Genomic DNA, 13,913 nt, shown 5'->3' on the forward strand with positions numbered 1-13,913 from the left:
CTTTTAAGATATCTGTAATTTAGTTTTCACGAGTCAAAACTACATTTCTCCTATCCAAAAATACATTTAAGATATCTTGTATTATGGTGCCATTTGAGATATCTTTAATTAGAATTATGACTAGTCAAAACTAAAATTGAGATATTTTAGGGTGACCAAACGTCCGTATTTCCCGGGACATGTCCGTATTTCACGTCCTGTCCCGGGCGTCCCGGGATATTTTTAGAAAGTGAGGAAATGTCCTGTTTTTTGGAGGACCCTGTCCTGTTTTTTGGAGGACCCTGTCCTGTTTTTTGCAGGACCCGGTCCAAAGTGTTGCGGTTTCTCTCCAACCTCACCCCCCCCTCCCCCCCCCTCCCCACTCCCTCCCTCCAACGTGAAAGGTGTCCCGGTTTTCCCAAATGAAAATATGGTCACCCTAAGATATCTTGAATTTACTTTATGACTAGTCGTAATTTAATTGTAGATATCTTGAATTGAAGTCCCCATACAAGTCAGTGGTAAATCTGACCTCATTTCGACCAGTCAGAATGTAATTAGAGATATCTTAAATCGCTAAAACGTCTAGTCATAATACAATTATTATGTAATTAAAAGAGACAAGAAGTTCAATGATCTCTAATTTAAAATAAAACATTCCCAAATAGGTTATCATACTCCTTTTAATAGAGGAGTATGGCAACCACTTGCCCATAGACAAACAGTGATAACTGTCTATGTTGGTTTTACATTTTAATAATATATTTGTGTAAATAAAACTTTTGTCTAATTAATTTTAAAATTGTAAAAGTACGTCTACTTCCTAACCAAAGCTTTAATAATCACTGTCTAAATCACTGTTAAATGATGATATTTCCAGCACAACCATGTCATGCTAGTTGAGTGTACGTGTAAAAGACATGAAACTACAATGACTCATTTGTCTCAAGGTTTTCAGTTTCCAAATGTTTACTACAAATGTACTTTCAATCTGCCTTCAACATCCCTGTTGTCCTGACATCTGCTGAGCACGCTCTCTGTTCTCAGAAACATGCACTGTCCACGCGTCGGTTCCGTGTGTTGGTTGGCTACACCCGAGACAAACAAAGATTTTCAACCAATAGGAACAGTGTGCACGCGCTGAGCCATTTCTTCCATCCTGGCAGCACATGCTCAGCTGGGGTGCGTCATATAAAACCTCTGAGCTGTCTTTGTTTACTGTAAAGGGAAGTGAACGGCATAGCATAGTGTTCTATTACGTTCAAGTGCTTTTATTCAAAAAAGTACAAGTTAACAGCATCGACCATAACTAGGATCACATCGCAGTTATGGTGGCAATGACGAAGAAGGTGAAAACCTTCCAAATCACCCTATCGGATTCAAACAAGTCCTTTTACTGCGGCGGGGACAAGGTGTGTGGCCGAATTGAAGTAGAGGTGAGCGAGGTGACTCGGGTGTCTGCAATGAAGATACTGGCTCTGGGCTGCGCCAAAGTGGAGTACGCTAAAGGAAAGCAACGGTGCCGCCAGGAGGCCGAGTACTTACGCTATGAAGAGATCCTGCAGTTGAGCGAGCAGCCCACAGGTTCGGACTTTCTGGCTTTTGTATGTTAACTTATTATTTTACATTTTCCAGGGGAACAGTAAAACATTGAACTTTAAATGTAGCTGTTCTTTCTTCTTTTTTAACAAATGAAGAAAGGCATGATTACAAAGTTAACTTTATGCATGCCCCCACTTTGCCAAAGAAGGAAACATTATTTAATTTAACACTGTGGGGTATACGATGTATATATTTCACACCCGAATGTATACTTTCATTGTGAAGGGGAGAAGGTGAGGTGAGAAGACACCAACGGTTGTATTTAATCCTATTTTTGGTTTGGATTGGAAGACATTGAGAATAAAACAAGGCTCAAATTATATTTTCGTCTTTTCCTGCTGACTTTCACAACACCACCTTGTATTGAAACAAATATTTTCTCAGTAAAGAGTTATTAAAATCTCTTTAAAACTTCTCTTTACAGATTCCGATGGCTCAGTTGTTTTAAGGCCTGGTAATAAATATGAGTACAAGTTTGGATTTGATCTTCCTCAGCAAGGGTAAGAGTCTCAGAATTCACATTTATTTACATCCAATACATCTCTCTCCACTGAATTCTTGCACCTAGCCTACCTTTTGAAATGCTAATTTCTCTACTCACAGGCAGCTGGTGTCTTCATACAAAGGGAAGTTTGGTTATGTCCACTATTATGTGAAAGCCTTGATGGAGAGGCCACAGCAACCTATTCTGGAGTGCAAGAAGTGCTTCGAGGTGGAGGAACCTCTGGATGTCAACACACCAGACTTGCTGGTAAGATGACCTGATGACCTAAGATATTTTTTGCAACCATCAAAGTCAAATCAGTAAAAACACACACATAATCCTCAAATTATATATCTTTTCATTCAGTATTATATATCTTTTCAGTCAGTTTCAATTGAAGAATGTATTTCCTTCTTTTAAATAGTATGAAATATCCCTGTTAAGACTAAATTTAGTAATGGTAGAAAAGCCATATGAACTAAATGTTACAATTTCAGTGTATTTGTGGTAAATGGGTACCCAGATTTTCTAACCTGATAGCAAGATGGATGGCCTGTAGTGTATTGTATCATGAAATAAACGATGCATGTAGAAAATGGTGGATACATAAACCTTAAAATGTGACTTTCATTTTAAACACATATTGAAGCCTTTATATTGTAATGGTCTGAAATTCACATTTTCAGTGCAAAAATGGCCTATATTTCAAAATAAAAGATACAAGACTGCCTCTACTTAGCCTGCTTACTGCTCCACCTAAAAATGGCGCCCTTAGCGATGACCGTTAATGACGTAGATTGAGGTCGATTGAGGAGAACGTTCTTGTGCAGCTAAAAACAACAAATAAGACCTGGAGGAGTTGACCAATCCTTAGCATTAAATTGGTCACAAGTTTAAGATTGAAGGCTCACAGGTGAGCCAGAAGCCCCAACGGTTGACTACATAGTAAACAGAGATCATTTAAATGATAGAAGAGCAGATATTGGAATGGAAAGCAACATGCACACAGACCGGGAAATGCTAACTGCAGTGTTAACTTCTAAGAGAATTTTGGAAATGGATCTTTACATGTACAGATCTTTAGATATTTTTATGGGAATATATCTACCAACATAAGATAGATAAATAATAATCATACATACAAGTAGGCTAAAAAATATTAATATCTCTGGAAGATTTAACAACTCTTACTTTCTCCACCGACCTTCTTCCAGCTCAAAGTTTTGTTGTTTTCTCTGCTCTCCATCAGCGTTGTTCTTCAGCTCGCTGCCTCTGCTGTGTTATTGTGTTACTGCTGTGGATTTCAGTCTGATGTGGTCATTTCTTCTGGATCCCATCTAGTGTTCATTCAGGTCACTCTCTTTGTAAGCCTGTTGGTAGAAGTGGAAACTGCAGATTGCCATGTTAGTTGACATACTGTTGGTGGCAAAATCTTGCCTTCCCACCTGGATAAATCTCACCTAAGTTTAAAATAAGTTATTTTTTTCCCTGTTGTTTTGTCCCCTCACCATGTCCAGATCAATTGCAGCCTGACCAGCCAAACATAAACAGGTTTTAACCAACCCGAGAGAACAAAACCTCCTTGAGCTCAGGAATCAGACTGCAGCTGGTGGGCTCTGTCCACCTCCAGTTACACCATGCAAACTGTGCATCTTTTCAAACCTTTTCCATTGATTCAACACTTCAAAACATTCACTGGCTTAAAAGAGACAAAATGCAGCCACCAGATTTACAGTTTGGCCTCAGAAAATATTTTTGTGCCATTTAAAGGAACTTTAAATAGGCATTTTAAGCATACCTGTACAAAATCCTTGAGGATTAATTGGAGAAAAAGTTACCAGTAGAGATGATTTGTATTTTCTTGTGTGCCATTAGTCTCCCACAGGTGGCACAAAGGAGAAGAAGGTCACCTGCATGTTCATCCCTGACGGTCAAGTGTCGTTGAATGCAAAAATTGACCGACGTGGATTCTGCGAGGGCGAAGACATTTGTATCAATGCGAAGTTTGAGAACACTTGCTCACGCATTGTGGTGCCCAAGGCCGCCATCATCGCCAAACATACATACCAGGCCAATGGCCGCACTAAGGTCTTCCGTCAGAAGCTTTCTTCTGTGCGTGGAAACCACATTATCTCAGGCATGTGTGATGCCTGGCAGGGAAAGACTATCAGGGTGCCAAAGATCAAACCGTCCATGCTTGGCTGCAACATCATTCGTGTGGAGTATGCACTAATGGTAAGTCTGCTGTGCCAGTTTGAGTGTTACTCACTTGCTTTTGTGGAAGAACATTCCTAATCTATGCCTTCCTCATTCATTTGGCAGATTTATGTCCACATCCCAGGTAGTGAGAAGCTAATTCTAGAGCTACCTCTGGTTATTGGAACTGCTGGTCTTGGTAGCCGTTGCAACAGTGTTAGCAGCCAAGAGGGTTCAGTCAGCAATGCGTCTCAGAGTTGGGTGTCCCTCAGGATGCCCTCTGAGCCTCCAAGTTACTGTGACATCACTAAGGACTGCCGCCTGGATCAGCCTCTTACCCCGCTGCTGGATGATGTTGACTGTGATGACAGTCCCATCTTTATGAATCCACCGAGCTTCCAGTACCCATCACCTCCAACATACACCGAGGTAGGCATCTCAAGACAAGTTGGTTTGCTTGTATCAGAGCAAATATCAGACATCGATGCCTGATATTCACTGCAGTATTTTTGGTATACCATACCATACCATACCATACCATACCATACCAGTTTATTTATAAAGCACTTTAAAACAACCACAGTTGATACAAAGTGCTGTACAATCCAAAAACACAACAAAATAAAAATAATTTTAATTAAAAGTAGTTTAAAAACAAAGACATACACTTTAAACTAAATCTCACTTTAAACTAGATCTCACTGGTGTTGAAAGCCAAGTTAAATAGATGAGTTTTAAGACGAGCTTTAAAAGTGGACAGAGAAGGGGCCTCTCTGACCTGCAAAGGTAAGTCATTCCATAATTTGGGGCCCATAACAGAGAAAGCCCTGTCCCCTCTGAGCTTCCTTTTTGTCCTCGGTACCTCCAAGAGCAGCTGATCTGCTGACCTGAGCGACTGATGGGGTATGTGGGGATGAAGAAGCTCAGTGAGGCAAGATTATGCAATGATTTAAAAACAAACATAAGAATTTTAAAATGAATCCTAAAATATACAGGCAGCCAGTGAAGTGAGGCCAGGACAGGGGTCACATGGTCCCTTTTTCGAGTACCTGTCAACAAACGTGTAGCAGCATTTTGTACTAGCTGCAGACGTGAGAGCAGCGCCTCACTGACTCCCAGATAAAGTGCGTTACAGTAGTCCAATCGAGTTGAAATAAAAGCATGGATCACTGTTTCAAAATGCTGCCTGGAAAGAAAAGATTTCACTGACGCCAATCGCCTTAAATGATAAAAGCTGGACTTAACCACGGCTCTAATTTGGCTGTCCATTTTAAAATCACTATCCACCTTAAAACCAAGATCTGTAATAACAGGTTTAAAATATTCCTCCAAAGGTCCCAGGTCAACAGAGGAGGACTCACAGGAGCCACTGGGTCCAAACACCATCACCTCTGTTTTGTTTTCATTAAAGTTTAAAAAGTTCAAGGCCAACCAAGCTTTAATATCTCCTAGACAAGCCAGGAGATGTTTGATTGACCGTACATCCTGTTGCTTTATGGTACATTATATAATAAATTTCTCAAATGTAGTTTTTATATTGTGGAAAATTCACGCACACAATTACAGCAATGTGTAATAATGTGGGTGTTTGCAACGGTTCAATGAACGAACCCTTCTCTTTTTAAAGTATGAGGTTACTCCGCTGTCCCAATATAACGGCTTGCTTGTTAGCAAGCCAAGTGTTTGCTAACAGTTTCTAACTATAACATAATCAAATAATGGACTATTTATTAAAAAGTAACAAAGGTTATAAGAACGCTAGAGGCGTTGCTGATTCCAGTGGTGTTGGTAATGATCCAAATTGTAATTTCCTCAGAGGAGGCTCAACTTAGGCTGACTCAGGCTTACTGATATCATATATCTGTAGCTAAAGCAACAATACTAAAATGTAGCAGCAGTGTTGAATCTCCATTTGCAAAAACTAGCAAAAAAATAAGTTACCTTGATGTGTGATGAACATCACAAATATGTGAAGGTTAGGGATACACAGGTGCAGTGTGAAAATGAAATGTGTGGAGGAATGATCCTGCCAAAATTAGCATTAACAATAGAAATAAATCACTGGCTTGACTAAGTAGTTCATCTTAATCTTTCTCCCAAAAAGTAAAGAGAACTTTCCCAACTTCCTTAATTATACATCTTGACATAAAGTAGAATTTCTTTATCATTTTAAACAGTATTAACAGTATAAATTTACATTATCACTATTTTCTAATTATATTTATGTTATTGTTCTATTAATTAATTTCAGTTGATATTTTTTCATATTTTGTAATTATTTAATAAAATGTTTGTATTTATTCTCATTTTTTCCCCCCCAAGGCGTTAAGTTGGAAAAGTTCTTATTTTTACTTGTGGAGTGTAATTTTTGCCACCTTAAATACTTCATCAATTCAGTTACTTCTAATTTTACCACACTTTTTTGTCCCTATCAATAAACGCACTACTAAAAGTTGGTTTCTTTTCATTATTCTGAAAAGATATGAAAAAAGGGAGAAGGAAAAGATGGATGCAAGAAAAATGATGCAGTCCAAAAACTGGGAAAAGAGACAACAAATTCTAGCAATGTGACATTTAGACGATCCCCCATGCAAGTTCACCAAAGATCTGAGCATTTTAACTGTTTTAGAATTTTTTTCAACCAAGTTGTAACTATAGAGGGAGATGTAGTGGAGAAGAGAGAGAACAACAAACAGTAGATCACGGAAATAAAAGACAAGAAGCCACAGGTGCAGTTATGATGAGCAATAGGCAAAAAAGAAACAGTAATTAATGTGTTAAACAAAAGTAAGAATATGACAACAACCACATTTAATCTCACAAGTTGTACCAGTTCTTGACTATTTTTCCATGCTTACAAATATGTTTTTCCTTAATTCCATTTGTTTTGAAGTAGAAGAGGTGGAGAGAAAACCAAACGGGTAAATAACAACTAGGAAGGAAGAAAGAGACAAATTAGAGCTGTATACTAGACCTACCCCCTAAAAAGTGTACTTTTTTACTATTTAAGGGGTACTTTTTAGATCACAATACTTCCCCAGTTCACTTTTTAAAAAAATGGATATTCTGTTTTTCAAAAGAGAATACCATTTTAAATCAAATTATTCCTTAATATAAATGTGTATTCATCCCTTTTTTAGAAAGTGAATTCAGGCTCTGCTCTATGATGAGGTTAGACACAGAGTTAAACCACAACTAAACTGTGCTTATTTCTTATTTTTCCAGACAGAGGAAGAGTACATTGGGAATTCAGTCATGCTGCCTGTCTGCTGAAGCTCATCAGTGGGGATCCTGGAGATGTATTTACTGACTATTCTTCAAAGGCACTTACAATGGAGTTGAGTTGCCCACACCAGATGAAATGGGATGGTGGATGTAAAGCCAGGGATATAAAGATAAAGACAAAGAGTCTTGCTTATCATCGTGCTTCATCACCTATGTTGATCCAAAGTCTTCCTGCTGGTGCTTGTTTTGCATATGGCCTGACGTCATAGATTCTGTGGCTCATTACATTTCTGAGTAAGCTGTTCCTTCTTAAGACTGTGGGAATCAAGCATCAGATGTGTCAAACCCCAGCCTGCTATAATTTGTTTTCTTTCAATTATGAATCTCTGTCATTCCAATCAAGTTTTGGATTTTTAAGAGAATTTAGAGGAAGGTTCACTATTTTGTGTTGGAGTACTGTAAAGAATTTGTTGGGAACAAATTTTTAACAGGTAAAAGAACCATAAACAGCTTTCTTTTTTCTATGTATGCCAGTGTCTTGAGCATCCACTTAAGCCACATTTTACACCATCAATCTTGTTTGATGCTTATTGGATTTTGATGTAAAAGTAAAATATTTCCTGGGGAAAAATCCACCTTGTTAAAAATTGTCTATATTTGACTTCCATTTAACATTGCAAGTGCCAAAATTCATTCAAGTGGCAACATGCCCAGATTGTTTTCTTGTAAAAGCACCTTATGTGAACACAAGCTTTCTATGTAATTTGCAGTTGTCTAAGAAGGCATTTCACAGTAACATCTATGTTGTTCTCATTCTTTAATTTCTGAACTTTCAGGGCCCAAAATGAGTTTGTTGTGTAAGACTGTATATTTGCAATGCTTTGTCTCTACATGAGTTATTTTTGTATGGAACCCTATGGGTCATTTTTTGAATAAAGAAATGTCTTAAATGAGGCCAAATTTCTGCTCTTCAACATATCTTCAACCACCCACACACACACACACACACACACACAGCATGGAAGTTGCTTGCTCTTATGTTAACAAAGCCTCTCCTCTCACCTATGTCCTTTCTGAGTTCTACTGAAAGTGTCTTCCTCAAATGCTATGCTTACTATTTAAAAGGGTGTGCTGGAGAGGAATTTATTGCAGTTACTTTAAAAAAACTTTTATTAAATTGGATGAGAGACCTTGATCTATTCTATATTGTTTATGATTTTAATGAGGAATGAATCTTGCACACTCGTAGACAGACAGAGAGAATTTGGATTGTTGACTGTCTACATCTCGAGTTACTTAACTGCAAAATGTGACTTGTCATAGCAATAAAGAAATATGTGGAATACCTTTAACTAACAAATGGCATTCGGATGAACTCACCTGTAAACTGTTTTAAAGTGGTGACTACTATGTGAACTTAAGGACTGCATAAGACTTAAGTGCACATTTTAAAATGGCTGCATGGTTTCATAAATAAACTCCAATATATATATAAAGTTTTTTATTAGAGGGTTTAAAATTATCATATAAATGAAAATTTTTGTATCTACAATTGGATACACTGGAAATGAAGACAATACATATCTAACATATGTGTTAGATATGTATTGTCTTTCTGTGGGGCTGTCATTAAGGCAGAATGTCAGCATAAACAAAGAAAGAACTTCATGTTCCATGCCTTCAATGAGACACATCCGTTACTCTAGTAAGGCAGCTGTCCTCAGGCATGTTCAGCACCAGACCTCACGTCACTCAGTTGTTCAGTGCCAGATGTGCACTGAACATCTGCTAACAGAAAAAAAAATAAAAATGATTTTATTGGTATGTTTACCTCTTATTATATCAACAACTAATATAGACTGAACAAATGTCACTGCATTTCCTGTGTACAAATTCAATGAGTCACACTAACAGATGACATTTAGCTATTTAACAGAGCCTGCATAATATATATTAGAAGAAGGAAATATCTACAAAGAAAACTTAACTGATGACTGTCCTCAGAGAACACTTAGAATATGTAGAAATACACTGTACAAAAATCTATTTCAATTGTATTCAAATTCAATTCAATTACAAAAATACTTTATTGATCCCAAGCACAGGGTGATGTAACTCATATTAATTCAAATTCTTCAAAGAGTTGTTATGGATAGCGATGGCTGTTGGTAAAGAAAGACTTCTTGTAACGGTCTGTATTACAGTGAATTTGAAGAAGCCTCTAACTAAAGACACTCTGTTTCCCAAAGACAGGCTCATGAACAGAGTAGTCAGGGTTGTCTATTATTTTCTTGATTTTACAAAGAATCCTACTTTGCATTGTCATCTTAGAGGCTTCACCGTTGTCTCCAGAACAGAACCAGAACAGAACCAGAACAGAACCAGAACAGAACCAGAACAGAACCAGCCTTCTTTATCAGGATGTTGAGCCTTTTTATGTCCCTGGTTCTCATGCTGCTGCCCCAACAGATGATGGTAGAAGAGAATACACTTTCAACAACAAACTTATAGAATATCTGCAGTATCTTGCTGCAAACCTTGAGCAAGATGCTGAAAGATTTTGACTTAAATAACTTAAGATCACAAAACACATAAAAAAAGAAATCCATACAATTAACTTCCAGTGATTTTTCACTCAGTTATGTTATGAGTATCATCTGAGACTGAGGCAAAAGAGTGTGAAAGGTCTTAGATTCCTCAAGAAGTACAGTCTAGCTTGTCCTTCTGTCTCCTTTCCAGTTTGTCCAGGCAAACACTGAGGTATTTATATTCCTCAACCACCTCCACTTTTTCCTCCATGATGGAAACAGGGTTTGATCCTGAAATCTAAAATCCTCTCTTTTGTTTTGTTTACATTCAAAATGAGATTATTGTTCCCACACCATGACACAAAGAGGTCCATCAGTTCTCTGTACTCAGCCTATTGTCCGTCTCTGATACACCCAACAACTGAAGAGTCATCAGAATATTTCTGTAGATGGCAGAAGGCGAACTTGTGCTGGAAGTCTGAAGAATAGTGAGAGTACAGTTCCCTGAGGTGTTCCTGTGTTGCTGACCACCTGCTTAGACACTCTGTCCTTCAATCTCACAAACTGTGGTCTCTTTGTGAGGTAATCATATGAATACAAAGAGGCATTTTAAAGAGAAGATGACTCTCTTTACAAATTAAATTAAATGAATTTCTGAATTCATTTAATTTGAGTTGGAACTCGAACAGGCATGTCTAGTTTTTACACACTTTACATTTTCCAGGGGTTTAATGTTGTGACAACCTACTTGTTGCACAGAACTAGTTGCACTATTTCTTCTCTCCCTCTGCCATCTTTACAAATGAGAAAGGAACCAGCTTGAATACTGGACCAATCAGAACGTGATAAAGGGTTTGGGATGGATGGGCAGTTTCCCTCCAGATAGGTACATAGCAACAACCGGTGCCACTGTTCTGCCAGCATTGCCTTCCCTTGCAGGAACTATTAAAATAAAGACTAGGCCGTATTGTTCCTTGTCTAATCCTAAATTGTCTCACTGAATGGCTATAGTTCCTGTGGACCAATAAAAATTCTCTGTAAACCCTTGAGATAGTTTTGTGTGAAAATCCCAGTACATCAGCAGTTTCTGAAATACTCAGACCAGCCCGTCTGGCACCAATGGCCATCCCACCTTCAAGGTCACCTTTCTTCCTGATTCTGATGCTCGGTTTGAACTGCAGCAGATCGTTTTGGCCGTGTCTACGTGCCTAAATGAACTGAGGTGCTGCCATGTGATTGGCTGATTCGACATTTGTGTTAATAAGCAGTTGGACAGGTGTACCTAATAAAGTATCTGGTGAGTGTAAGTTGAGTAAACTGAATGTCGGTATCACTGACAAATGCCATAAATGTAAAATGCCTGTTGTGGACTGTGATGGCCAAACCCATGGCCACACTCCTATGTTGGTAACTCTTTTTATGCACAATTTTCATACAAACACAACACTTTAGTTTCAATAAAAACATTTATTAGTTGATATGAATACATTTGTTCTATTTGTTGGTGCGCACATTTATTTTAGTTATGTATTTATATCAACGTAAAGTTAATTTGTTTGCTTAAGATTAACTCCTGTTTTCTTGCCGGTACTTACCTGCCATGGAGTTGCCAGACAAAGGATGGGGGCCGGGGCTCAGCAGCTTTAAATGCTGATTGGACTGCACCTCTAGTTCCTGCTGGCAGAGGGAATTTGTAGCTTCTTTGTTTAGATATGTTTTGTATTTAAGTAAATAGTAGTATTTAAAGTGTAATATTTTTGATTTTCATTTTGGGTGTTTAGTTTAGTCAAATTGTATAGTTGAATAGTATAACAGTAGCTGTATAGTTTGACTAATAACAGTAGTAATACTATTATTAGTCATTAGTGATAGTAATTTTATTCTCTTTAGTTACCCCTATTGTGTCTTAATTGGTCTGATCAGCCAGTATATAAACCCCTGTGTGTCATTTCTTTGTTAGGTCAGTTATGTTTGTTTGTGCAGCCAGTTTGTTTGCATTTTTGCCTGAGTTCAGTTTTTTTTTTCTTTGACATGTATGTCATATGGTATGAGCTCAGTTTATCTTGTCATTTATAAATCTCTGGGTTAAAATAAAAAACAAAAAACACACACAAAAAAACTATTTTTCTAATATATCTTGTGACTCCTGTTGTTGTTGTTTTTGTTTTTTTTTACTCGGTCCATCACAGGGACTTTCTCCATAGTTTAAGTGTTCTCCATAGACTTTAAGTTGTTTTCTTTTAGTAAGGAATAAAATCTAGATCAATCACAAATTAAAACAAAAAGATAAGACTATTCACTAGTCACTAGTGATTTTGGTAAATAAAACACCTTACTGTGCTCTAGTCATAGTAAGGTGTTCTGTTAACCAAAATTCTTCAGCTTTGACCTAACACCTTTGCATCTGTACTTTCTTGTGATACAATGCTGCCCCCTTAGGGTTGATATATCTTGGTTTAAAACAATTAACAATTATTGTACCCTGCAGATGTCTTGATGTCATCTAGGTAATTTTTTCATCCCCAAAAAACTTAATTTTTTGCACAGTTTTAAAGTGGTCTTATTAAATATTTCTCTGTCTTTTCATGCAAATTTATATGCCCACGGGCAGAGTGAAATACTAGGAAGACATGAAAGGCAAAAAAATAAATAAAATAAAAAATTAGATGGTATCATCTAAAGCATTATTCTATCAACATCTAAAAACATCCATCCAGGGATACAGTAGGTATGCAAAGTATTCAGACTCCTCTAAATTCTTAAATTTTCATATTTCATATTTCTCATAAATGTACATTCAGCATCTCATTTTGACAGAAAAAAAGCAGAAGTGCAGAAATTTTTGCAAATTTATTAAAAAAGAAAACTGAAATATAACATGATTATATGTATTCAGATGCTTTTCTCAGTATTGAGTAGAAGCTCTCTTTTGAGCTGGTACAGCCATGAGTTTTTTTGAGAATGATGTAACAAGTTTTTCCACACCTGGAATTGGAGATCCTCTCCAGTTCTGTCAGGTTGGATGGTGAACGTTGGTGGAGCCATTTTCAGATCTCTCCAGAGATGCTTAATTGGATTTAGGTCAGGGATCTGGCTGGGCCAGTCAAGAATGGTCACAGAGTTGTTCCAAAGCCACTCCTTTACTATTTTAGCTGTGTGCTTCGGGTCATTGTCTTGTTAAACTTTGGCCCATTGAGGTCCTGAGAACTTTGGAAGAGGTTTTCTTCCAATATCTCTCTGTACTTTGCCGCATTCATCTTTCCTTCAACTGCAACCAGTCGTCCTGTCCCTGCAGTTGAAAAACATCCCGGAAGCATAATGCTGCACAACCAGGTTTCACTGCTGAGTTTGAATTGGACAGGTGCTGAACCTGGTATGTGTGATTTCCTCCACACATAAAAACCACATGCGTGGAGAAAATCACACATACCACTTAGAATTAGCACCAAAAAATTCAATCTTCATCTCGTCAGACCAGAGAATTTTATTTCTCATAGTCTGGAAAACCTTTATGTATTTTTTGGCAAACTATGCAGGATTTTATATGTCTTGCACTGCCTCTGTTGGGCCATTCTGCCATAAAGCCCCGACTGGTGAAGGGCTGCAGTGATAGTTGACTTTGTGAAACTTTCTCCCATCTCCATCTCTGGAGCTCGGCTGCAGTGACCTTTGGGCTTTTCTCCCATGATTGCTCAGTTAACTGGGAGGTTTGGTCTAGGATGAGTTCTGGTTGTCCCAAACTTCCTTCCATTTAAGGACTATGGAGGCCACTGTGATCTTATGAACCTTGACTGCTGCAGAAATTATTTTTAACTTTGGCTTGATCTGTGCCTTGCCACAATTGTGTCTGAGCTCCTTGGGCAGCCACCTCATGATTCTTACTTGCTCTGCCCTGGTGA

At 37.8% G+C, this 13,913-nt stretch overlaps 1 protein-coding gene across 1 annotated transcript; it reads left to right on the top strand.

Annotated features, from left to right (window-relative positions):
• The first annotated feature begins 1,023 nt into the window (after positions 1-1,023).
• Positions 1,024-8,440, top strand: txnipa (thioredoxin interacting protein a). Its single transcript, XM_044139150.1, has 6 exons — positions 1,024-1,563; positions 2,006-2,081; positions 2,185-2,332; positions 3,941-4,300; positions 4,388-4,690; positions 7,487-8,440. Exons 1-6 carry the CDS (start codon positions 1,308-1,310, stop codon positions 7,532-7,534), a joined length of 1,191 nt encoding a protein of 396 aa, XP_043995085.1. The 5' UTR covers positions 1,024-1,307; the 3' UTR covers positions 7,535-8,440.
• Positions 8,441-13,913: the final 5,473 nt, after the last annotated feature.

Source organism: Gambusia affinis, linkage group LG14 (genome assembly GCF_019740435.1).
Source record: "Gambusia affinis linkage group LG14, SWU_Gaff_1.0, whole genome shotgun sequence".
Classification (NCBI taxonomy): domain Eukaryota; kingdom Metazoa; phylum Chordata; class Actinopteri; order Cyprinodontiformes; family Poeciliidae; genus Gambusia; species Gambusia affinis.